A 26,205-nucleotide genomic window follows, 5' to 3' on the forward strand; every position below is an offset into this window, starting at 1 on the left:
CAGATACCCACCTGGCGGCTGGACTGACCCCTTGTTCTTTGGTGGCGCTGGTGAGTGAGGCTCCCGCGACACCCTTGCCGCGACGGTGCCCTTCTCTGCGGGGAAAGGTAGGTTCTGAAAAGCTGGTCTATGGGCTGAGGCCGGGGAGGGTGCAGACGGCGGCGAGAGGAGGTAGTGGTGGGGACGCGCTGTCGTGGCTCAGGCCGTGCTCTCTCGGATGTCTTATTTTGGGGGTGTGGGTGCGCATCTCCGAGGAACGTGGGTGAAGCTCAGCTGTGAAGCCCAGTGATCAGTGATGGGTGCTGGGCTCCGGCCTTTCGTCCTAGGGTTCCTGTAGGTGGGGACACGTTCGGCCTTGGCCGAAATAGCGGTATTGGGAGACAGGGTCGCTCATGTCACAAGTCCCCGAGTTTTGGGGGGGTTGAATAAGTAGGCTTTTGGGGGCCTGACTTTTCCCAGGTGGTAATGTGGGGGCTGCCCTTGGGGCCGTGTGTCCGGATTTTGGTGGGTGAGGGCTGGTCGTCTTATTTCGGGCCCAGTACCCCTCAGCTTTGCTGAGGCGGGGCGACGGGCGGGCTGGCTTGGCCAGATGTGCCGGGGTTGGACTGGGTGTGGAGTGGCCATTTTGGTGCGGTTTTAGGGTCTCAGTTTGGCTGGTCGCCTCTGGGTTCCGGCCTTGGAAGAAGAGGTCCGGCTGGGGTCCACTAGACAAGTTTTTCAGAGATCCCAGGGACCGTCATTGACCACAGGAATCATGGATTCCCACATGTCTGGTGTGGCCAGGCTTTGGAATTTTAGTTCCATTTTAACTTTTTATTACAGAGAAATTTCAAACAGTCAGAAGTAGATAGAACTCCATAGACCCATCACCCAGATTCAATGCTTATCACCTCGTGACCAATCTTGATTCTTCTTGTAATGAATATACTGCGAATCCTTACAGCCCACAGAGGTTTGCCATCCCTGCTCTTACTGGTTAAGAATGTGGCCCTACAGCCAGATTTCTTTCAGGCTCTGTCACTTTATAGCTGGGTCAGGTGGGGCAAGAGACTGACCTCACTGTGCCTCAGTTTTCTCCTCTGTAAATTGGAGATGATGAATGGTATCCTCATTGGGTTGTTGTGAGGACAGAATGAGGTAAAACTCATATGGTGCCTGGAATAGTCTCTGGTATATACTAAGAGCCGGTAAGTATTAACTTTTCTTGTTAAGAACAAAGGTGAGAGGATCAGCTCCTGCTCAGTGTTAGCAGCATGTCAGGGCAGGCTGTGCTCACAGCCCACATCCCAGCTCTGCTCCCAGCAAGTTGCCCACAATTTTTTCTTCTGTGTCAGGTCCATTCCTGATGCCTTTAAGGAAGAGGAGGCCCTGCCCTGCTGGAGCTTGAGGGTTTCCAGGAACTCTCCTGTACCTTTTTGTTCTTGTTTTGTCCTCTGCCGCTCCTGCCTGCCCACAGAGGACTGCCTGGTGGGCAAAGGGAGAACTCCTGGGCTCCTGACAGCCCAGCTTCAGGGGGAGACCGCTTACTTTTTGCATGCCAAACTGTGGGTTGATTTCCTTTGATCAGCTTTGACATCTTGTGCCCTACGGTGTCCTATCTGGGGATCCGAGCCCCAGCTGGTTTCCCCAGGAGACAGCCTGTTGTAAGGGTGACGGTTTTCACAGGCACTATTCTTTAGACCTAGTGTCCTCATTCATCACCCCTCCATCCTCGCGCCAGCATCCCTTCTCTCAAGCGTTTGCTCAGACTGCTCACTCCCAGGGCTTGCCTGCTGTGAAGTTATCAACATTCTGTTCTTGTTCCGTCCAGTGCCCTCACTTTCTCTTTTCCCTGCTTGAGTAGTTTGCGGCAAATCCTCATCATATCATTTTACCTGCAAATACTCAGTAAGCATCTCTAACACATAAGGACTTCTTGTTTTAACATAACCTTACACTTTCATTGTTACAGCCAACAAAATTAATATTTCCTTACCCAATTGTTTAAAAAAATCTCTCTCTTTTTTTTTCCCTTTCCCTCAGAACAGCCCTGGGCGAAGGTAGGAGAGGGAGATGTATCTGGAATTCAGCGTGGTGGTTTTTCCCTGTCTCTGCCTCTCCCTCCTCCCATTTCTTCTGACCTTGCTGATCTAGGTTAACAGCTGCCACTTCCACCCATGGACCAAGCTGGGCCTCTGGAGTTCTCCTTGCCTCTTTGTTGTTTCCAAACTTACCTCGCATTTGGTTGGCTGTTGCGTTCCCTCAGTTCCAACTGTGCTACATCCCTTGATTCCTTCTCCTTCCGTTTGTCTCCACTCCTGCACCACCCTAGCTTCCTGTCTCTTCTCCACTTTTTTATTCCCTTTTCCCATGCCTCTTGAGTTGGGTTCCTGAGATATAAATACTTATCTTGCCATTCAACCTGCTAGAAAGAGGTTAGAAATTAGGGATCTTTCTAATTGTTTGCTTCTGTCCAGACTCTATAAAGTTAGACTGCCCAGGTTCAGATCTCAGCTTCACCATATTCCTGCTCTGTGGCTATGAGCATGTTACTTTACCTCTCTGAGCCTTCCTTTCCTCCTCTGTAAAGTGGGGATCACAATGGTGTCCACCTCACAGGGATGTTGGGTGTGATAACACTTGTGATGAGGTTAGAGCACCTGGTCTTAGTAAGTACTAAATAATTGTTAGCTAGGATTATTATTGTTTCCAACTTCTCCAAGTCACCTTTTTAGCCTCCTCCTCTACCACCCACCTGTCTCACACCCTGTTTTACAGCTGCATGGAAATATATTTCATTCTACGCTCTTTTATTTCTCCACGCCTCTCTCCTTCGGTATAAACTCCTGTTGATTCAGCTCAGATGTGATCCCCCTGTAGTGCGTTCCTGGGTTTCCCCATGCAGTATTGCCAGTCTCTCCGTCAGCGGCAGAACGCTTGACACATCAGGACTCTAGGGCTCTCAGGCTGCATCATGACTGTCTGTCTGACTGTCCCACTGGACTGGAGGCAGTTCGTTGAGGGTCAGGCACTTCCTCTCGCTCTTCTTGGGTCACTGATACAGTACTGACAGCTGGTTAGACTGAGTGGGTGATGCTGTGTGAAGACATGAGTCGTCCTTGCTGGCTGGGAGGGGAGTTCACATGCGCAGTCTGAGTGGAAAGGTGTGGTTTGGGCATTATTGGAGCGAGCCCTAAATAACAAGTTAGTGAGTGCGGACTTGATCTGAGGGCAGGAGGGCCTCAGTAAAGGGTTTTGAGCAGAGCAGTACATGATTTCCCCCTCCAACTACTGCCTGTGTCTTTTCTCCCCTTTCAAGGAGCTAAACTCCTTGAAAGAATTGTCTGTACTTGCTGTCTCCATTAATATCCTTCCATTGTCTTTTAAACATTCCAGTGAGTATTTTCAGCTCAACCCACTAAAAATATTCTTGTCGAGGTCATCAGTGATCTCCCTGTGGCTAAATTCCATATTCAGTTCTCAGCAACATTTTACGTAGTTGTATACTTCCTTCTTTTTAAAATACCCTTTCCCGTGGTTATCCCTGGTTTTCTTCCTAGTGCATACTCTTCCGCCTCCTCTGCCAGCTGGTCTTCTCCCAAACCCCCACTGTGGAAGGCCCGGGTTCCGTTCTTAGACCTCTCATCTTCTCCAGCCACACTGTCTCCTTGGTGGCCCCATCCGCTCTCAAGGCCTTAAGTGCCATCTCTCTGAGGTTCAGCTTAGACCTGTGCCTTCATCTCCAGATTCCAGTCTCCTACTGTCTACTTCACATCTCCACTTGGATATCTCATGGGCATCCCAAACCTAATGTGTCCAATAACAAACTCTGATCAACTCCCCCAAACATGCTCCACCCAGTGGGGTACAGACAATTCTTTCAGGAGTTTAGCTTTAAAAGGGAGCAGAGACATGGCAACTCCTTCCTCCGGATTGCTCAGGCTCAAAACCTTGGAGGCATCCTCGACTCCTTTCTTGCTCTTATACTCTATCCCCAATAAGCAAATCTGGACTTCAACAGTCTTCAACCTCTGCTGCTTCCACCACGGTCCAGGCCACCATCTCACCTGGGTGATCATAGCCCTTGAGTGATCTCTTTGCTTCTTCCCTGTCCCCCTAAGCTATATTAATCAGGACGGCAACCAGAGGGATCTTTTAAAATGTCAGTCAAATCATGTCATGCATTTGCTCAAAACCCTCCAGTGGCTTCTCATTTCAAAGTCAAAACCAGTATCCTACCATCTGAGTACGATCTCCCCCTACATTTACACTTGAACCTCGTCTCCTCCGGTCGGTCTCAGTCATGGCACAGCAGCCACAGAGAACTGTCTGTGTGCCTTGACCATACCAGGCTGACTCTTGCGTCAGGGCCTTTGCACTGGCTGTTCTCTTGCCTGTAGTGCTCTTTTCAAGGCTATCCACTTGGCTCTCTCCCTCATATCCTTCAGACCGCTACTCAATCACCTTCTCAGAGAGGCCTTCCCTAGTCGCTATTTAAAATTCCAGAGCCCCACCCCACTTCTGTTACTTCTTTTCTGCTTCTTTGCTTTATTTTTCATGTCACTCATAACTTTCTGATGTACTGTGTGTTTTATTAATTTAATATGTCCATGTTCCTCCTCTAGATTTTCATGTCAATGAGGGCAGATGTTTTTGTCTTTGTTCACTGCTGTATCCCCAGGGTCTAAAATAGTACCTGTCACACTGTAGAAGCTTAATAAATATTTAAAGAGTGAATAATCGAACCATGTGTATGTAGAGCTAGTTCTGGGAGGAATGGATGAGGCTGCCTGGGATGTTGGGAGATGGTCTGCAGAGACCGTCAGGAGGGACTGTCGCCACTGTCCTCCTCCCCCAGCTGGTGTAGGGCTGGGGGGCAATTGAGGGAATTCTCAGAAGTGGAATCAGTCGGCCTGGGTAATTGGTTTGATATGGCAGGTAGGGAAGTAGTCAGGGTGCATATGGATGATCAGGAAGATGCTTCATTAAGAAAGCTGAGGAGAGAGAAGGCACAGCATGCCTGGAAGCGTCCTGATTATTGATTGCTGTGCAGCAAACCACCCCAAAACAGTTCCTTACGTTTACCAGGATCCGCTGGGCAGTTCTTCTGCTCTATGTGACTTATAGATCTGGCTGTGGCCACAGTCGCTTAGGGACTCTTTTGGGTTGGAACATCCAGGATGGTTCCCTCACATATTTGGTGCTTTGGTTAATTGGCTGGAGGGCTGGGAACAGCTGGGCCTCACCCTCTCTCCATGTAGTGTCAGGGCCTCTGCCGCTGCATGGTCTCACCGGCAGGGGAGTTGAAGTTCTTACATGGTATCTGTGGCCTCCCAAGAGCAGAAGCTGTCTAGCCTTCTTAAGACTTAAGCTTGTAACTGGCACGGTGTCACTTGTGCCACATTTATTGGTTAAAGCAGGAACAAGGCCAGCCTGAAGGAGCTCCCAATGTTTGAAACTGGAATAATTTGAGCAGCAAAATAGTTATGATATCCTATTATAATCCATAGGACAGAATATGAATCCATACTTATATAAATCAATAAATGCTTGGATAAATAAATAAATGGGGGAGAAGGGACAGCTCCTGCCTACAGAATAATTCCAATTAATGAATTTAGAATGAAAGAGGGAAATAGAACATCATCACTTGGTAAACACCACAGTAATAACTGTTGCAAACAGGTCCCACAAATGTTTGCTAAAATCAGTGGGTGCAAGTTTGAAGAGAAACAGGGTATTTGTATAATCTCAAAGTATCTCTCTAAAGATATTTATTAATTATAAAGGGAAAAACAGTGACTTTGCAGCAGACACACTGTAACCAAGTGGTCAAAATCAAGGTTAATGTCAGCAGTAATGAGATGTATCAGTATCATGAACCTCTTGATATGGTGCACTGAAAAGGACATAACATCACTTCTAAGGTATTATAGCCAAAAATGAACTAACCTCATTCTAATCATAAAAAAAAAATCAGATAAACCAAAATTGAGGGATATTCTTCAAAAGTTTCAAGTTTGTAAAAGAAAAAAAGACAGAGAAACTGTCACAGCTTGGAGGAGATTAAAGATACATGACAACTAAGTGCAATGTGGGAACCTCAGTTGAATCCTGGACCAGAAAAGAGACATTAGTGGAAAAACTGGTGAAATTTGGTTAAAGGCTATAATTTAGTTAATAATATTGGATCAATGTTAATTTCCTGGTTTTGATCATTGTACTATGGTTTTCTAAGTTGTTAACATTAGAGAAGGCTGGGTGAAGGTTATATGGGAATTGATATTTTTGCAACTTCTCTATAAGTCTAAAATTAGTTCAAAATAAAACGTTTAAAAAATCTATCAATCTTATATTGAGTTTTTTTAAGTGAGGAATGGGTGTTGAGTTTTTTTAAATAATATTTCAGCATGTATAAAAGTAATCATGATTTTTTGCCTTAGATCTGTTCATTAATACGGTGTATTATAGTAATAGATTTCCTAATATTGAACTAATCTTGTATTTCTGGGTAAATCCCACTTTGTCATGGTAAAATATTATTTTATTGTGGTGTTAGAATTTCTTAGCTAATATTTTATTTAGAATTTTGCTTCAATATTCGTGATATTGCTCTATAATTTTCTGTTTTTCGAACTGTCATCAAGTTTAGGTGTCAATATTATAGTTGCTTTATAAAAAGAATCAGGACGTTTTCCTTCGTATTTCAATATTCTGGGACAGTATTTGGAGGATTGGGACTATCTGGTTTAAAGTTTGGTAGAATTCCCTTATGACTGTCTAGGGTCAATTTTGGTAAATTATCTTTCCTTAGAAGTTATTCACTTCATCTAGGTATGCAAACTTATTTGCATAGGGGTCTGCAAAATAGTCTTATATGACTTTTTAGGAATGTGTTTTGGTGATTCAGTAGTTATTCTCCCTGTGTCATTTCTTATTTTGAGTATTTATGCTTTCTGTTCTTGATTGTTAGCCATGTTTATTTCACTGATTTTTTTTTTAAAGAAATCAGGATTTGACTTAATAAATTGACTTTTTCTGTTCATTAGTTTCTTCTTTTATCTTTATTAAAGTGTTTAAGGCTATAAATTTTTCCTCGCCTCACTATTTTAAATAAATGCCATACATGAATAGTGTTTTCATTATGATTTTTTAGAAATTCTATAATTTCACTTTGTGTTTTCCCTTTAACTCTCACCTGTTGACTGTACAACATTCAGTGAACTTTTTCTACTTTCCTCTTTTTCCATTTTAGTGGCATTTCTGATTTATCAGGACAGCCATATGTCATTAGGATATATTTTTCTTCCTCTCTCTTCCCCACTGTTTAGTGCTAGATCTACAATTACATATATAAATGCTCACCTTCAGTCTTTTACCTGAAGTTTCCCCTGTGATGTCTTACCATGTTTAATATTCATCTTCTAGTAGGTCCCTCACAAAGAACTCCTGGCTGTAGAGTTCTCTAAGCTCTTGCATGCATAAAACTGTTTTTCTAAAGTCTTCTTACTTGACTAATCCCTTGGATGGAAATAAAATCTTTAGTTCATAATATCTTTCCTTAAGTTTCTTGTAAATGTGGCTCCATTGCTGCCTTGCTTTGAATGATGATTTTTTTTTGCCATGCATTTTATTTAATGTGGTAAAATATAACAAAACTTATCATTTTAACCATTTTTAAGTGTATAGTTCAGTAGCATTAAGTACATTCACATTGTTGTGCAACCATCCCCACTCTCCATCTCCAGAACTTTTTTTTATCGTTTCAAATTGAAGCTCTAGGGGCTGGCCCCGTGGCTTAGCAGTTAAGTGCGCGCTCTCTGCTGCTGGCGTCCCGGGTTCGGATCCCGGGCGCGCACCGACGCACCACTTCTCCGGCCATGCTGAGGCCGTGTCCCGCATGCAGCAACTAGAAGGATGTGCAGCTATGACATACAACTATCTACTGGGGCTTTGGGGGGAAAAAATAAATAAATAAATAAAATTAAAAAAAAAAATTGAAACTCTGTACCTATTAAATAATAACTTCCTATTTCTCCTTCCCCCCAGACCCTCTCAACCATCATTCTACTTTCTGTCTGTATGAATTTGATTACTCTAGATGCTTCATATAAGTAGAACCATACAATATTTATCCTTTTGTGTCTGGTTTATTTCACTTAGCATAATGTCTTCAAGGTTTATCCGTGTTGTAGCATGTGTCAGAATTTCCTTTTTAGGGCTGAATAACATCCCATTGTATGTATATACTGCATTTTGTTTATCCATTCATCTGTCAGTGGACACTTGGGTTGCTTCCACATTTTGGCGATTGTGAATAATGCTGCTATGAACATAGGTGTACAAATATCTGTTCAAGTCCCTGCTTTCAGTTCTTTTGGGGGAATACCCAGAAGTGGAATTGGTAGATCATATGATAATTATATTGTTAATTTTTTGAGGAACCACGATACTGTTTTCCACAGTGGCTACACTGTTGTACATTCCCACCAGCAATGCACAAGGGAATGATAATTTTGATAAGTCTGATGGATGTCTGATATATTTTTTGCCTAGAGTCACTTAGGATTTTTGTTGTTATTCTTCAAAGCCTGATAGTTTTTCTAGTAGATATCTTAAAGTTGGTGGTTGTGAGTCACCTGGTACTCTGGTACTCTGTAGGCTCTTTCATATTTAAATTCAAGTTGTCTCTTTTTGAAAAGTTTTCTTGGATTATAGTTTTAAATATTAGTTCTCTTCCCTTTTTTTGTTTTTCTTCTGCAGGAGCTGCAGTTATACAAATGATATTCCTTCTTTGCCTGTTTTCCTTTTCAACCACTTTTTTTCTAACCCTTTTTCTTTCTTTTCTGCTTTTACTTTTATTTGCATTTATTTTATGCTGAATTTATTCCTGGGCCATAAGTTTTTGTTTCTTCAGGGATATCTTTTTCTTCTGTGCAACTTCCTCTTCTGGTTTAGGAACAATCAGCTCTTTTTCAGCAAGGATCATCTCAATGTAGCAGAGAGAGCTCATATCGGGGTTAATCCACCCAGGAGCTCTGTAATTCTGTGCCGCATCTTGGGGGCTTTGTTCACCTGGATGTGCTCAATGACCAGAGAATCTACATCTAAACCCTTAGGTTCAGCATTACTCTCTGCATTTTCAAGCATGTGCGGTAAAAATTTCAGCACTCTTTTTGGGCCACCAACCCTGTGCCCAGCCCCACTGTTTGGCCTGGGCACACCTACCAGCTCCACCATCGTAACAATGGAATGGCACACACTGTTTCTGTACAGTGACATCCTTCGGGTACTTGGTGGCTTTTCGGATATGCCTGCCCTTGATGGCCTAGGAAGTTTCACAAGTGTTCTTAAAGTGAACACAAAGATTTGAACCTCTTGATTTGCATGATTTTGTAGGGCTTTCTGGATCAAGTAAGTAGTGAACCATTTTCACAGATCAGCGCAGGCCGCTTACAGGAAGGGCCCTTTTTCTTTCTTTCTTTCATTTTTATTCTCTTAAGTGGCGTTCTTGATATTCTTCAGTGCCCATCGTTTTCATTTCAATCTGCTCTTCCTTGGTCTTCGTTTCTCATATAATATTGTGTCTTTTGTTTATTTCTGAAGTTCAGTCAACTCTCATTTCGTTTCTTCATTTTTTTGTTCATTTCTGTTCTTGGCTTTTGAATTTTTTTCTAGTTTCATTGAGATATAATTGACGTATAACGTTGTATTAGTTTAATGTGTGCAACATAATGACTTGACATAAGTATATACTGTGAAATGATTACCACAGTAAGTTTAGTTAACATCCATCACCTCACATAGTTACAAATTTGAGTTTTTGAATCAAAGTGATTTTTTATATCCCCAAATGTTTGTTTGAGGATATTTAATTCAGCTTGGAGTATTTTGTTATGGCTTCTTCTGTGTCCCTTTTTTTTTTCTTTGGTGGAATTTTCTTTAGCTGAATTTTGGATTATCATTTTTTGCTTTGGTTTTCTGTAGATGAAGATTGCACACACCTGTCAGGTTCTAGTGTTTTTGAAATTTTCGAGTTCAGGAAAATTCTTCTGTCAGTGCTAGTATGGTTTCTTTACTGGATTGCAAGGGAGTGGGAGGTTGTGCATATTTTCATTTTTTTTTTTCTCTTCTGTTGTACAGGACTCTGACTTTCTCCTTTTACCTTGCGTTTTCTGAGGAATGCCTTTTCCTTGCTTGTAATCCCCTTTTTCGCAGGGCTTTATCTTTCCAAGACTTCCTATTCTCATTCTGCCTACACTTTTAAGTCCCTTTCCTGTAGTAAGTGCTCTGACTTAGGAGGACACTTTTTTAGTATTTTCTCACATACTGTGGCCTTTCTTTTCTGATGGTTGTTTTCAACCAACTTTAAATCTGCTGTTAATGCCTCTCTTCTCTCTTACATGTAGTTTCCTGCCCCCCACCCCCAGCTGCTCTTGTACTCCCCAGTGGCCTATAAGGTAGGGTCTATATGAGATAGCTCACTGGTTTAGTGTTTTTTGCTTTTTGGTTTTTTAAAAATAGATATTTACAGGTCGCTTGAATTGAGGACATTCTCTGTCTAGTTATGCTGAAAGGATGTATGTTTTGTAGTTTACTTGTGTTTCAATGGAAGCTTAATTACGGTATTTAGCAATCTTCTCTTGATTGGACTCAGACTCTAAACTTGATCGCTGCTGAGGTGAACAGTAGCTGAAATCTCAGCATGGCTCATTCAACCTTCCAGCTCTTATTATCCATTTGAGCTCCTTGCTGTCTTGCCTCATGATTCCGTATTTCAGTATTCAACCTAAGATTTTAGGAGAAGCTTATATGTAGATATGTAGATTTGGGGCTTCATCCTTTGTTGTTCCCCCTTTTCTCAGATTTTGCCATATAGTTTCTAGGAAGTCTGGAAGTCACAGGTTGATCTGTTCCTCGGGTGTCACATGGACTAGGGAGCTCCCTCAGATGAAAAGCCGGTTAAATATAGGTCTCACTCGATGTGCGTCCCTTCTTTCAAGGGTCATATCCCCTTGCGCTTCTGAATGCTTTTGGTTGCTTTTGTCTTAAAATAGTTGCTTTTTATATTTTGATGAGAGTTTATAGTTATTAGTAAGAGAGTTAGTTTGATAAAAGCTAGTCTATCAGTATCAGAATCTAATGGTACTGGTTTTTAATTTACTAATTCTCGTTCTTTTTAAAAACATTTTCTTCTGTTTTTCTCAGTTTCTGTTTTTGTTTTTTTCTTACTTTCTGGAGTTGAAGCCAAGTGAAAACAGTGAGTTGGGTTTTTTTTTTTTTTAATCCAGTACATTGGTAATTCAAAAAAATTGATGGAAGCAAGTATTATCAAAATGTGGAAAGGGGCACTCTCATATGTGGTTGTTGAGAGTATGAATTGGTGTGCCTTTGGAGGGCATTTTGGCAGTGTAAACGTGTATTCAATAATCAGCCCAGTAATTCTACTCCTTTATCACTCATGCAAAAATACTGCCAAAGGTAATCTTTGTAACCTTGTTGGTGATAGACAAACACTACAGTCTCACTGTCAATTGACAGAGGAATACTTTGTTAAAGAAAATGTGGTCTGCTGATGGAAATAGTACAATTATTAAAAAGAATGGAGTTAGGTCTATCAGTACTGGTGTACAAATAGCCCCAAAATATTAAATGAAAACAAGTTGAAGAACAATGCAGGTGACTTTTATTTATGGGAAAATAGCATTGGTTGCTCATGTACACAAATATAAATGAAAATGAAGAGATAAATATATAAATCAAAGAGTACTACTCACTGAACTGTTAATAGCAGTTACCTTGGGGAAGGATGTGGGTCTGGGACAGAGTACAGGAAGAGAACTAAACTTTTTACTTTATAACCTTGAGACTGCTGTGGATTCTTTCTAACACTAACAAACATCTTAATTACATGTATAGTTAAATATAATGAAATTAAACCACAAAAATAAATTTGTTTAAAAATATCTTTTGGCTTCCCTTATGACGGATTTGTAGTTTTATTTAATTTTTTTCCTGACCACTTCATCCAAATCATAATAATTATTCATTTGATCTGAGTTGTCATAATTTGTTATTTTAAAATTGATAATTCATTGTTCTGGGCAGTTTGTGTCCTTCATTGTTGCTTTACGTTTCACTGGTTTTGTTTAAAACACAATGTTTTCTCTGTCTTGGCTACCCAATTACAAATTGTATACCTTTAACTTTTTTAATGAAAAATCTCAAAAATAAAGGAGACAATAGCATGATGAACATCCTTATGTGCATCGTTGTGATGTAACATATCTTTACATTTTGCCATATTTGTTGCATCTGTTTTTTTGATGATGTTTAAGAATTTTTAAATAATTTGTTCTTAATGGAAAAATTTCAAACATGTTCAAAAGAAGCAAGGAGAGTATAATAAAACCCCAGCTTTAACTGTCGTCACCGTATAGCAATCTTGGGGTTTTATTTTGGTCCAGTTTTTTCTGAAATGTTTTTAAAGCAAGCTCATAAATCATTTTCATCCATAAATACTTCAATATATATTTCTTTGAAAAACAACCACAATTCCATTTTCACAATCCCTCAAATTAATAATGATGCATTAATACCATCTACTGTCAAGTAGACGGCCTCAGAAATGTCCTTCTACATTTTGTTGGTTGGGATCAGGAGAGTTTGAGACTAAACTTGCTGAAGGCCTGGCTCTCTGGACCTTTTTTCAGGGCCCTGGTAAAGAACCAGACTGTTACACTTCCCATCATGACCCCTCCCCCTCCCCCAGTTGTGGGGTTGGAGAGCAAGCCATGCCTCACTCATGGGGAGAGCATTTCCAGCTGACACTCTCTCATTTTTGTTTTCCTTACCCAGATCTGCCTTGTGAAATATCATCCTTATTTAGGGATACCAGGACAAATGGCCACAGGGTCCCAGAAATCCAGGGTATTGGCAAGTGTTTCCTGCATTTCCACACTGGCTGTCGCAGGATGGGCACATTCTTTTTTCTTGTCCTGACTACCTTGGTACCTAGCAGAGTCCTGCTCTAGGCCTGGAAGTATGACTTGACTTGTCTTACCTGCAGCCTGTTCGACTCATGACTTGGTCAATTTAGAAAATTACCACTCATGCCCCTGGAAAGGCGCAGGATTAGAAAAGAACTGAGAAAATCTTCAGTTTATACCTCAGGTTAAACCCCAGCACAGACACACCCTACAACAATAAAAACCGAAAAGAAAAAAACAGCAAATCTTGAGGAATCTGAGTTCCAGAGTTGCCATACTATAGGATTCAGATATCCTGTGTTCAATGAAAAAAAATCATAAAGCATACAAAGAAACAGGACCGTATATCCCATTCAAAGGAAAAAAATAAATACAAAGCATTCCAGGTAAAGGCCAGATGGTGGACTTACTAGGCAAAGACTTTAAAACAGCAGTCTTAAAGATTGTCAGAGCTAACAGAAGACATGAACAAAGTCAAGAAAACAATGTAAGAACAAAAGGAAAATATCAATAAAGAGATAGAAAACATGAGAAGGAACCAAGAAGCTCAACAAACTCCAAGTAGGATAAACTCTCAAAGAAACCAAGTACATTATAATTAAACTCTCGAAAGCCAGAGGCAGCAGAGAATCTTGAAAGCAGCAAGACAGAAGCTTCTTTAATATAAAGGGTCCTCTAATATTACCAGCAAATTTCTAATCAGAAACTTTAGAGGCCAGAAGGTAATGGATTGATATATTCAAAGCACTGAAAGAAAAAAACTGTCCACCAAGAATACTATAGCCAGCAAAACTGTCCTTCAAAAGTAAGGGAGAAATTAAGACATACTAGAAAAACAAAAGGTTCATTATCACTAGACCTGCCTTGCAAGAAATGCTAATGGAAGTCTTTCACATAGAGATGAAAGGACACTAGATAGTTATTTGAAACTGTTTTAAGAAATAAAGTTCTCCAGTAAAGGTAAATAAAAGGGTAGTTATATAAGCTAGTGTTATTGTCACCTTGGTTTGTAACTCCACTCTTTGTTTTCTGCGTGATTTAAGAGACTAATGCATTAAAAAAACAATTAGTCTATAGTTTTGGACTTAGTACATAAAGATGTAATTTTGTGACTTCAGAAACTGACAGGAGGAGAGGATGGAGCTGTATAGGAGAAAAGTTTTGTATGCTATTGAAGTAAAGCTGATATAAATTCAATTTAGAGTGTTATAACTTTAGGATATGAAATTTAATCCCCATGGTAACCACAAAGAATATGGATATAGAATATATGCAAAAGGAAATGAGAAGAGAATTTAAAAGTTGTACTAAAATCAACTAAATACAAATGAAAACAGTAATATAGGAAATAAAGGACAGAAAAGCTATAAGGCATATAGAAAACTTATAGCAAATTGGCAGAAATAAGTCCTTCCTTATTGGAAATTACATGATATGTAAATGGATTAAACTCTCCAATCAAAAGACAGAATTTGGCATAATGGATAACACCAACAACAAAAAACATGATCCAACTATATACTATCTTATAAGAGACACACTTAAGATCCAAAGACATAAATAGGTTGAAAGCAAAAGGATGGAAAAAGATATTCCTTGCAAATAACCAAAAGAGAGTGGGGGTGGCTATGCTAATATTAGACAAAATAGACTTTAATTCAAAAAAGATTACAAGAGACAAGGAAAACATTATGTATTAATAAAAGGTTCAGTACAACAAGAAGATATACAAATTATTCATGCTTACATATCTAGTAATGGACCCTAAAAGTATATGAAGCAAAAATTGACATAATTGAAGGAGATATAGACAGTTCTACAATAATAGGTGGAGACTTCAATATCCTACCCTCAGTAATGGATAGAACAACCAGACAGAAGATAATCAGGGAAAGAGGACTTCAAGAACGCAGTAAACCAACTTGATCTGACAGACATATACAGAATGTTCCACCCAACAAAAACAGAATATACATTCTTCTCAAGTGCACATGGGACATTGTCCAGGATAGACCATATGTTAGGCTACTAATTAAGTCTCAATAGATTTAAAAAGACAGATATACAAAATATCTTCTCCGACTACAATGGGATGAAGTTAGAAACCAGTAACAGAAGGAAAACGGAAAAGTTCACAAATATGTAGAAATTAAACAATCATTTAACAATCAACAGATCAAAGAAGAAATCACAAGAGAAATTAGAAAATACTTATAGACAAATGAAAACAAAATACAACATACTAAAACTTATGAGATGCAGCAAAAGAAGTGCTGAGAGGGAAATTTATAGCTGTAAACACTTATCCTAAAAGAGAAGAAAGATCTCCAGGCACCAGTCTAATTTTGCAACTTAAGGAACTAGAAGAACAGACTAAACCTAAAGCTAGCAGAAGGAAGGAAATAATAAAGATTATAGCAGAGTTAAATAGAGGATAGAAAAATAATAGAGAAAATCAACAAAACCAAAAGTTGGTTCTTCAAAAAGATTACCAAAATCTACAAAACTTTTGCAACTTTGACTAAGGAAACAAGAAGACTCAAATTACTAAAATCAGAAATAAAAATGGGGACATTATTACTGATTCTACAGATATAAAAAGGATTATAAGAGAGTGTTATGAACAATTGTATGCCAACAAACTGGTTGACCTAGATGAAATAGAAAAATTCTTAGAAACACAAAACCTATGAAGACAGAATCACGAGAAATAGAAATGCTGAAGAGACTGGTAAGGAGGTTGAATCAGTAATTAAAAACCTCCTGACGAAGAAAAGCCCTGGACCTGATAGCTTCACTGGTGAATTCTGCCATACGTTTAAAGAAGGACTAATACCAATTCTTGAACTTTTCAAAAAAAATTGAAAAGGGAACACTACCTAACTCATTCTATGAGGCAAGCATTAACTTGATAGCAAAGCCAGACAGAAACACTAAAGAAAACTACAGACCAATATGTCTTATGAACATTGGTGTAAAAATCCTCAGCACAATACTAGCAAACTGAATTCAGCATATTAAAAGAGTTATACACTATGACCGAGTGGGATTTATTCCTGCGATTCAAGGATGGTTCAACATATAAACACCAATGCCTATAATACACCACATTAACAGATTAGGGGAAAAAAAGTATGATCATCTCAATTGATATAGAAAAGTATTTGACAAAATTCAGCACCCTTTTATGATAAAAACACTCAACAAACTAGGAATAGAAGGAAATTACCTCAACATAGTAAAGGCCGTGTATGAAAAGCTCACAGGTAGCATACTCCATAGTAAAAGACTGAAAGCTTCTCCTGTAAGACTGGGAATAAGACAAGGATGCCCACTTTTGCCACTTCTGTTGAACACAGTATTGGAAGTTCTAGCCAGAGCAAGTAGGCAAGGAAAAGAAACAAAAGGCATCTAAATTGGAAAGGAGGAAGTCAAATTATCTGTTTGCAGATGACATGGTCTTATATGTAGAAAAGATTCCAGACACGCACACAAAAACCTGTTAAAACTATAATATACGAATTCAACAAAGCAACAGAATACAAAATCAACACACCAAAATCAGTTGCATTTCTATATGGGAATAATGAACAATCTGAAAAAGAAATTAAGAAAACAGTTCCACTTACAATAGCATCAAAAAGAATAAAATACTTAGGAATTAACTTAAGCAAGGAGGTGAAAGACTTGTACGTTGAAAACTGCAAAACATTGCTGAAAGAATTAAGACAGAAATAAATGAAAAGACGTGGTGTATTTATGGATTGGAAAACTTAATATTGTTAAGATGACAATAGTACTCAAACTGATTCAATGTAATCCTTATCAAAATCCCAATGACTTTTTTTTGTAGAAATAGAAAAAAATTTGTCTTAAAATTCATACAGAATCTCAAGGGACACGGAATAGCCAAAACAATCTTGAAAAAGAAGAACAAAATTGTAGGACTCACGTTCCTGATTTCAAAATTTACTACAAAACTACTGTAATCCAAATTCTGTGGTATTGGCATAAAGACAGAATTACAGAGTAATGGAGTAGAACTGAGAGCCCAGAAATAAACCCTCACATATATGGTCAAATGATTTTCAACAAGAGTACCAAAACTATTCAATGTGGAAAGGACAGTCTATTCAATAGATATTGCTGGGAAAACTGTATACCCACATGCAAAAGAATGTAGTTGGGCCCTTACCTAATACTATACAAAAATTCACAAAATGGAGCAAAGGCCTAAACAGGTAAGACCTAAAACTGTAAAACTCTTAGAAGAAAACATAGGGAAAAGCTTCATCAAGTTGGATTTAGTGATGATTTCTTGGATATTACACCAAAAGCCCAGCAACAAAAGAAAAAAATAGGTAAATTGGACATTATCAAAATTAAAAACTTCTGTACATCAGAGAGAATATATTTGCAAATCACATATTTGATAAGTAATTAATATGTAGAATTTATAAATAACTCCTATAACTCAAAAACAACAACAGCAAAAAAACAACTCAATTCAAGAATGGGCAAAGGACTTGAACCGACATTTTTGCAAAGAAGACATACAAATAGTAAATAAGCCCCTGAAAAGATGCTCACCATCTTTAATCATTAGGAAAACTAATCATTAGGAAAACGCATATCAAGACCACAATGAGAAACCACTTTACACCTATTTGGATGGCTATTATCAAAAAAACAGAAAGCAACAAGTGTTGGCGAGGATGTGGAGAAATTGGAACCCTTTTACATTGCTAGTGGGAATATAAAATGGTGCAACCACTGTGGAGAGCAGTTCAGTGGTTCCTGAAAAAAACGAACATAGAATTACTATTTGATTCAGCAATGCCTACCCAAAAGAATTGAAAGCAATTTGTGTGGTAGTATTATTCACAATAGCTAAAAGATGGATACAAACCCAATGTCCATCAATGGATGAATGGTCTATAGATAACCATTGAATATTTTTTAGCTATAAAAAGGAAGGAAATTCTGAGTTTAGGCTTCTCCATGGTGAAGCCTGTGTTCCTTCAGTGTTCTTGAAAACATTATGCTAAATGAAATTAGCCAGACACAAAAGGACAAATATTATATGATTCCACTTATTTGCAACACATAGAATAGCCACATACATGAAGACAGAAAGTAATATGGTGGTTAGCAGGATTTGTGGGGAGGAGGGAGTTTAACTCCCTCTTACTCTGTTTATAGAGTTTCAGCATGGGATGACAAGTAAGTTTTGGAGATGGATAGTAGTGATGGTTGTACAACAATGTGAGTTAACGCTACTGAAATGTACACTTAAAATGGTAAAAATAGTAAAATTTTTGTTATATGTATTTTACAATAAAAATTAAAAAGCTACAGACTACTACTCCCAACCTATTCTGTGTTCTACCACTAGGTGCCTTTTATTCCTCCCAGGTGGTCCTCCTGTCCGCATTGCAGGCTTCCTCTCTTCCGTGGCTCACAGTGTCCTCTTCTCTGTTCCCCACATGGCTCATCTGGCGTATCTAGCACTTTCCTCTTCCCTTGATTCCTGCTCTTCCTTCAAGACCAAGTTCCCAGGCCTATATCACAAAACCTTTTATGATGTCTATATTCCAGCACGCCCTCCATTTTGAAATAGTATTGAGATAAAAAGAGTAAAATTGGGTGGGGGGATGAGAACGGAGTGTAGAAGTGAATTGTATATTGAGTGTCCAGAAGGTGCAGTCTGAGCACCCTCAGTGTGTGGCAGAGAGTTTAATGTTGTCCACATTTCACAGGTGAGAAAACTGAGGCACTAGTTCACTAGAAGTGGGCGCCAAACCCAAGTATAGTTCAAGTCCATGCTTTTCACCATTCCCCGCTTGTGCCTCTCAGGCCCGGGAAGGCCAAAGGGATTGTGGGATTTAGGGGAAGGACTGAGCTGTAGTTTGATCTTTGCCGTGATTGTATGAATGTCAGTCACTCAGATGCTTCAGCACTAATACACTTGGTCAGACTATTCATTTAAATTCTTAAAACTCAGAAGTTTGTTGCTTTACTGTTCTTTAATTTTTATGTATTGTTTGCTCTTCCCTCAGCCTAGATTTAAAGTTCGCAAAAGTTAGGGACTCCATTTTTTGCATGTATACCCCAAAACAGCCCAGTCAGGATCTTCAATGTGCATATTCACAAGTGCTATTGGCCAGATAGCAACAGGGGTTTGAAGGTCTTGGAACACATGGCATCAGGGTCCCAGTCAAAGGCAAGCTCTAGATGTCTCACCTACCTCCCCCAGGGCAGCCTTCTCCCTGCCCCTCACCTTGAGTCATAGGCAAGGCTGGCTGCTGGCTGAGCAGGGCTGTGTTTTGTGTTACAGGCACACATGGCATTCAGAGATGTGGCTGTGGATTTCACCCAGGAGGAGTGGATGCTGCTGAGCCCTGCTCAGAGGTCCCTGTACAGGGAGGTGATGCTGGAGAACTACAGCAACCTGGTCTCGCTGGGTAAGCCTGGCATCTCTTAGGACCTACATTCTTGCTGCTGGGCGTTTTAGGCTATGCTTGAAGCAGCCATCTTGCTTTCTGACTTTGCCTTTGAGTTGGATTCAAAAGCAAAGACACTCTGTTCTGTTTCCCCAGGGAAGGCCTGATTTTGTAGAGTTGTATTGGGTAGAGTTGAATTGTGTTGTGTGTGATACTCTGCATTTCTAGGCCTTTTCTCCCAGGCTCTCTGGGTAAGCATAACATCTCTTCCTGAGTTACCTTCTTTTGAATGAAGGAGGTGTTTATCTACCCAACATGGAGTAGAATCAGTGTGCTCTCAGCCTAGCTTGCCTTCCCCACTCATCCCTTCCATTGCTGAGAGCTCACTGTTCTCAGGTCTTGCCTACCACTTTTTGAAGTTCCCCACCCAGTTTGGCACTGAGTTCTGGAATTGACACTTGAGCCTGTAACCTACAACCACCTTGTTTTCTTTTCTTTTGAGCAGGAATTCCATTTTCTAAACCAAAACTCATCACCCAGCTGGAGCAGGGGAAGGAAACCTGGAGAGAGGAGACAAAATGCCCACCAGCCACCTGTCCAGGTGAGTGGGGACACTGGGCAAATGGAGCACAGAGCAGCAGGCAGCTCAGGGGTTTGAGAGAGAGGAGGCGGCGTTGCTCAGATGCTGGGGAGGGAAGCCCTTCTCCTGGCTTCCCAGGCTGCTGTTTGCATTACCTGCCGTGGCCTCCCTTCCAGGCCTTCATCCTCGTTCAAGCTTTCCTGGTCTCTTGTCTCCTTCTTCCACTGGGTTTGCCCTCTCTACCTCACTCAGTTCTCTCCCACATTCATAGGCTTCTTTCTCTTTTTACTATTTTTTAAAAAGATCAAGTAAGAATGTGGGAAAAAACTAAGTGAGATAAAGAAAAAAGATAAGCCACGAGGGAGGAAGAAAGGCTAAAAAGCCAATTGGGAAATTGAAATGGAATTTTTAAAAACTGTGACATAAGAATGGATTTCTCCCAGGAGGGTGAAATTTTAAATGGTTATATAAGCACCTATATAATTCTCAATTTTGCCTCTTAGCCCTCAGAGTCTAAACTGTTCACTCTCTGGTCATTTAAGAAGTTTGCTGACCCCTCTAAGGGATTACAATACAAGGCCTTAACTTTTCTTATTCTACTTATTCTGGGTACCACTTTATGTAAATTGTAAGAACACTGCGATTGCACAGTTCCAATTACCCCTTCCCCCAATTCTATAGTTGTCATTTGTCATACACCAAATACATTCCAAACTCCCTAATACAATGTTAAAACATTTGTTTTAAATACTCATATGTATTTTTTTAATCAAGAGAAAAAATATTCTTTTATACTCATTCAGATAATTTACTATTTTCTGTTCTTTTCATTTTTTTCCTGCGATCTGAGTTTACACCTGGTAGCATTTTCCTGCAGCCTGAAGGACTTCGTTTAGCATTTCTTGTGGTGCAGATGGCAGTGTATTCATTTATATTTTTTTTCTGACAAAAACATTGACCTATATTTTGTTTTTCTGTGTTTTGTTTTCTGTGTCTTTATTTCACCTTCATTCTTGAAGGATATTTTCACTGGATATAGAATTCCAGATTGGTTTGTTTATTTTTTTGGCACTTCAAAGATATTGTTCCCGTTTTTGCCTCCGTTGTTTCTGATGAGAAGTCAGCTGTCTTGTCCACAATTATTATCCTGTTTATTTTGTTACTTTTTTTTTTTTTGACCACCTCTGACTACTTTCAAAGTTTTCTATATATTTTTGGTATTCAGCTGTTTGACTACAATGTGACTGCTTAGGTGTGCTTTTCTTTGTATTTTCCCTGCTTGGGGTTCACTGAAATTTTTGAATCTATAAATTTATGACTAGAGCCAAATTTGGGGAATTTTTGGACGTTATTGCTTCACATGTGTTTTTCTTCTTCATTTTCTCTCTCTCTTTCTGGTACTACAACTACATATGTATTAGTCCTTTTTATGTTGTCCCACAGACAGATTATTGAGCCTGTCCATATTTTTAATTTTTTTTCTCTCAATTCTTCAGATTGGATGATTTCTGTTGATCTGTCTTCAAGTTTACTGTCTCATCTTCCTCTCTAATATGCTGTTAAGCCCTGGCCAATGAATTTTTCATTTCAGATATTGACTTTTTCAGTTCTTTCATCTCCATTTACTTTTATTATAATTTTCTGTTTTTGTGATATTTCCTATCTGTTCATTAATGATGAGAAAATTTTCCTTTACCTTCTTAACAGAATAACTCAGATATTTAATGGCTACATTATTAAATGAAAAAGTTGCAGAACAGTTACCAGTTCAGTTTTTTGTTAAAAAAAAAAAAAGTGTGTGAAAGAGTATATATCAGTATATTTATGTGAACACAGAAGTCTGTATTGTTATTTACCATGACCAGTGGTTATCTCGGTGGGGATAGAATTAGAGCGAGTGGGGAAAGGGATTTCTGGGAATTTTTCTTTCTACTTGGCATTATTTTTAAATGATAATGGTATAGATAACTTTAAGGCATTATGTATGTATTTTTTAATTTTTAAAATACTTTTGACAGTTTTATAAATGTTTCATGCACAGAGAGAAGTATATGCTTTCTTTTCCTGTGTAAGAAATTTTCTGTTTCTCTCAGTTTTATTAAGTTTAAAAGGGAGCCTTATAATTAATTCTTAGAATTGAGGGACGATAGCATATATAGTAGAAATTTTTCGTATGTTTCAAGTTGTACATATCCTTATTTTTCATCTACTAGGAAGAGTCATAAAGCTCCTCAATGTCATTGTAATTCATATCAAATCCTCCATATATTTCTAAGTTTTTGCCTTATATTTCACTTCAGTATACTCTTAGGGATATAAAGGTTCGTGGCAATTTTATCTCATTCATTAGTGAAGTTTTTAACATTAGAAATCTCTTTGTTCCATGTGATAGTCCTTTAACTTTCTCTTTATTTCTTGTTGGTCTTAGCACCCACTTTCTTGTGTATTTTTTTGTTGTGGTATTGCTGTGTTCCCCCTTTTGTTTTTTTACGTAAAAATAATGTGATTTGCGTGCTTTGCAGCTAGTTTTACATTTTATGCCAAAGCAAGTGTTGTTGTCTTTTAATAGGGACTTTGGCCCTTTCACATTTGCTGTAATAACTGGTCAGTTTCATGGACTTACTTAGGGGCTGACTTTGAGGCAGCTGTGTAGGTCCTTGAGTACAGTGATAGGAAAGAAGGTCAGGGCAAAGGAAGTAAAGTCTGTTGTAGTCAGCTTGGGCTCCCAAAACAAAACACCACGGACTGGGGGGCATAAACAGTAGAAGTTTCTTTTCTTATGTTTCTGGAGGCTCTTAGTCCTCACAGTTCTTGGATGATGAAGGTGTCAGCAAGTTTGGTTGCTCAGGAGGCCTCTCTTTTTGGGTTGCAGATGGCTGCCTTCTCACTAAGTCCTCACATGGCCTTTCCTCTGTGTGTGCACATCCCTGCTATCTCTTCCTCTTCTTACAAGGTCACCAGTGACATTGAATTAGAGTCCCACCCTTATGACTTTTCTTAACCTGAATTATCTCTTTAAAGGCCCTATCTCAAAATACAGTAGCATTCTACATAGGATGGAATAATTCTGGAATGTAAATGTGTACACCGTTGGTTTTTAAAAGTTCAGTTCATTGATCAAGGAAAGAGTGTTCAAGTAGATCCAGTAAGATCTGTACCTGGTTTCTCAAATTGTGTGGTCATTTATTGCCTCCAGCTGACTAGAACCAGTTGTGATGAAACAATTCATTCAATGTTGACGTCTTCTACACGAGAGATACTATAAGAAGAAAATGTTTCTTTTACACTGATTTCTGGGGAAATTTTTATTTAGATTAATTAGGGAAATTAATAGGGCTTGGATTGGTCAGGGGCACCAAGAGGGAGCTTCTTTTAAGTCACTAGAGGCCTAGACTATGGTTGTGTTGCCCGTTGCTGAAAGCCTACTTCCTTGTAGAAATTCTGGCACAAAGAAATCCTCTAATAAATATTCGTTAATGAGTGGGGAAACTCTAATTGAGGTTCTCACACATGATCTCTTTAACTACTCATTTATTTTTTTTTGTGAGGAAGATCAGCCCTGAGCTAACATCCGTGCTAATCCTCCTCTTTTTGCTGAGGAAGACTGGTCTAGGGCTAACGTCTGTGCCCATCTTCCTCCACTTTATATGGGACGCCACCACAGCATGGCTTGACAAGTGGTACCTCGGTGCGCACCCGGGATCCGAACCCGGGCCACCAGCAGCAGAATGCGCGCACTTAACCACTATGCCACAGAGCCGGCCCCCTATTTAACCACTCATAGCCTGCTTCCTCCACTAGGGACTCTCCAGTCTGGGTGACAGCTCTCTCTGTCCATCCCTATCCTCACAGGAAATAGGGAAAGACATAATGACATCTCCACATGGGTCCTCTGGTTAGGTATCTCTCAGTCAAAGAAAATACTTGTGGACACGGTTGATACCAGTGTGGGAGGTTGTGAGTTAGAAGATAGTTGTAGTGGGAGGAGACTGTTGCATTTTGGCCCTATTTACAGAGCCAAAACTGCATGTGATGCTTTTATAGTCTTATACATAGAATACATCTTAAGAGTGGGTTTTCTGGATTGTAATGGAAGATGGGGGATGTTGTGATGGCTGGAAAAGTAGATCATATAAAGGAATCTTGATTGGGTAGCCCTTAAGTTTTAAGCGTTTTGAAGAACAAGGAATCGAGTTTCACTATCAGACTAGGCAGAATTGCTCGGGCTGCCCCACTGAGTCGTGGTTCTGACTCAGACTTTTCTCTCTGCAGCAGAACCAAAGCCAGAACTCCACCTCTGTCCTTTCTGCCCTCCGGATTTCTCCAGTCAGAAAGTCCACATGCAACACGTGCTGTGTAATCATCCCCCCTGGATCTTCACCTGCTTGTGTGCAGAAAGTCATGTCCCACCAGGGGGTCTGTGCCCAGGGGCCCAGAAGAAGCAGCAGCAAGCCTCTGATCAAAGTTCCTGGAGTGATAAAGGAGAAGGTCAAGAGAGAGAAGGCACTAAACCTTTGTTTGGAAAGACAAAGAAAAGGACTTTAGGAGCATTCTCCAGGCTACCCCAAAGACAGCCGGTCAGCTCTAAGAATGACATCAGCGGGGTGGAAATAGAGGCCAGTCCAGCTCAGATGGGGAACCCTGAGGAAACAGACAAATTGTTGAAGAGGATAGAAGTCTTAGGATTTGGAACAGTCAATTGTGGAGAGTGTGGACTAGGCTTCAGCAAGATGACAAACCTGCTTAGTCACCAGAGGATACACTCGGGGGAGAAGCCTTATGTGTGCAGGGTGTGTGAGAAGGGCTTTAGTCTAAAGAAAAGCCTTGCCAGACACCAGAAGGCACACTCAGGGGAGAAACCTATTGTGTGCAGGGAATGTGGACGAGGATTTAACCGGAAGTCAACACTCATCATACACGAGAGGACACACTCAGGTGAAAAGCCTTATATGTGCAGTGAGTGTGGGCGAGGCTTTAGTCAGAAGTCAAACCTCATCATACACCAGAGGACACACTCGGGGGAGAAGCCCTATGTGTGCCGGGAGTGTGGGAAAGGCTTTAGCCAGAAGTCAGCTGTCGTTAGACACCAGAGGACACACTTAGAGGAGAAGACCATCGTGTGCAGTGATTGTGGACTAGGCTTCAGTGATAGGTCGAACCTCATCTCACACCAGAGAACACACTCGGGGGAGAAGCCTTATGCCTGCAAGGAGTGTGGGCGATGCTTTAGGCAGAGGACGACCCTTGTCAACCACCAGAGGACACACTCAAAGGAGAAGCCTTATGTGTGTGGAGTGTGTGGGCACAGCTTTAGCCAGAATTCAACCCTCATCTCACACAGGCGGACACACACTGGGGAGAAGCCTTATGTGTGTGGAGTGTGTGGGCGAGGCTTTAGTCTGAAGTCACACCTCAACAGACACCAGAACATACACTCAGGGGATAAGCCTATTGTGTGCAAGGATTGTGGGCGAGGCTTCAGCCAGCAATCAAATCTCATCAGACATCAGAGGACACACTCAGGGGAAAAGCCTATGGTGTGTGAGGAGTGCGGGCGAGGCTTCAGCCAGAAGTCAAACCTCATTGCACACCAGAGGACACACTCAGGGGAAAAGCCATATGTGTGCAGGGAGTGTGGGCGAGGCTTCAGTCACCAGGCCGGTCTCATCAGGCACAAGAGGAAACACTCGAGAGAGAAGCCTTACATGTGCAGGCAGTGTGGCCTAGGCTTTAGCAATAAGTCAGCTTTAATCACACATAAATGGGTACACTCGGAAGAGAAGACTTGCGTGTGCAGAGAGTGTGGCCAAGGCTTTATCCAAAAATCACACCTCGTCTTACATCAGATGACACACCAGGGGGAGAAGCCTTATGTCTGCAAGACGTGTGGGCAAGGCTTTAGCCAGAAGTCTCACCTTAATAGACACAGGAGGATGAAATCTGTCCATCACAAACCACCACTCCAACCTGCCTCTGAGGCCTATTCAGGACAATCTTCTGACCCCTTACACTCTCTTTGAAAGTGAAGCTGGTGGCAAGGACTAAATAATCAAAATTTTTACACTTTCATGAAATGAAGTAGAAGAATGCATTCCGTAAGCAATCAAAGGACGTTTGACCTAGTTTACTTTCTTCACACTAAGTCTTCATGTTTTGTGGCCTTTGGTTCTAATAAACTTCGCTTCTTTATAAATCTGTAACCTTGACTGTGTAC

At 40.2% G+C, this 26,205-nt stretch overlaps 1 protein-coding gene and 1 pseudogene across 2 annotated transcripts; one reads left to right on the forward strand and one right to left on the reverse strand.

The window, feature by feature from the left end:
* On the forward strand, positions 1–26,205 carry ZNF133 (zinc finger protein 133). 2 transcript variants are annotated; one of them, XM_058563287.1, is made up of 4 exons: positions 1–107; positions 19,306–19,432; positions 19,917–20,012; positions 24,264–26,204. In XM_058563287.1, the coding sequence occupies exons 2-4, from the start codon at positions 19,312–19,314 to the stop codon at positions 26,009–26,011; spliced, it is 1,965 nt and encodes a 654-aa protein (XP_058419270.1). In that variant the 5' UTR covers positions 1–107; positions 19,306–19,311; the 3' UTR covers positions 26,012–26,204. The 2 variants fall into 2 exon arrangements, with proteins under 2 accessions (XP_058419270.1, XP_058419269.1); XM_058563286.1 differs by having other exon boundaries at positions 28–107; positions 24,267–26,205.
* LOC131418713 (large ribosomal subunit protein uL22-like) lies at positions 8,824–9,415 on the reverse strand (annotated as a pseudogene).

The sequence above is a fragment of the Diceros bicornis genome, chromosome 19 (genome assembly GCF_020826845.1).
Source record: "Diceros bicornis minor isolate mBicDic1 chromosome 19, mDicBic1.mat.cur, whole genome shotgun sequence".
Taxonomy (NCBI): Eukaryota; Metazoa; Chordata; class Mammalia; order Perissodactyla; family Rhinocerotidae; genus Diceros; species Diceros bicornis.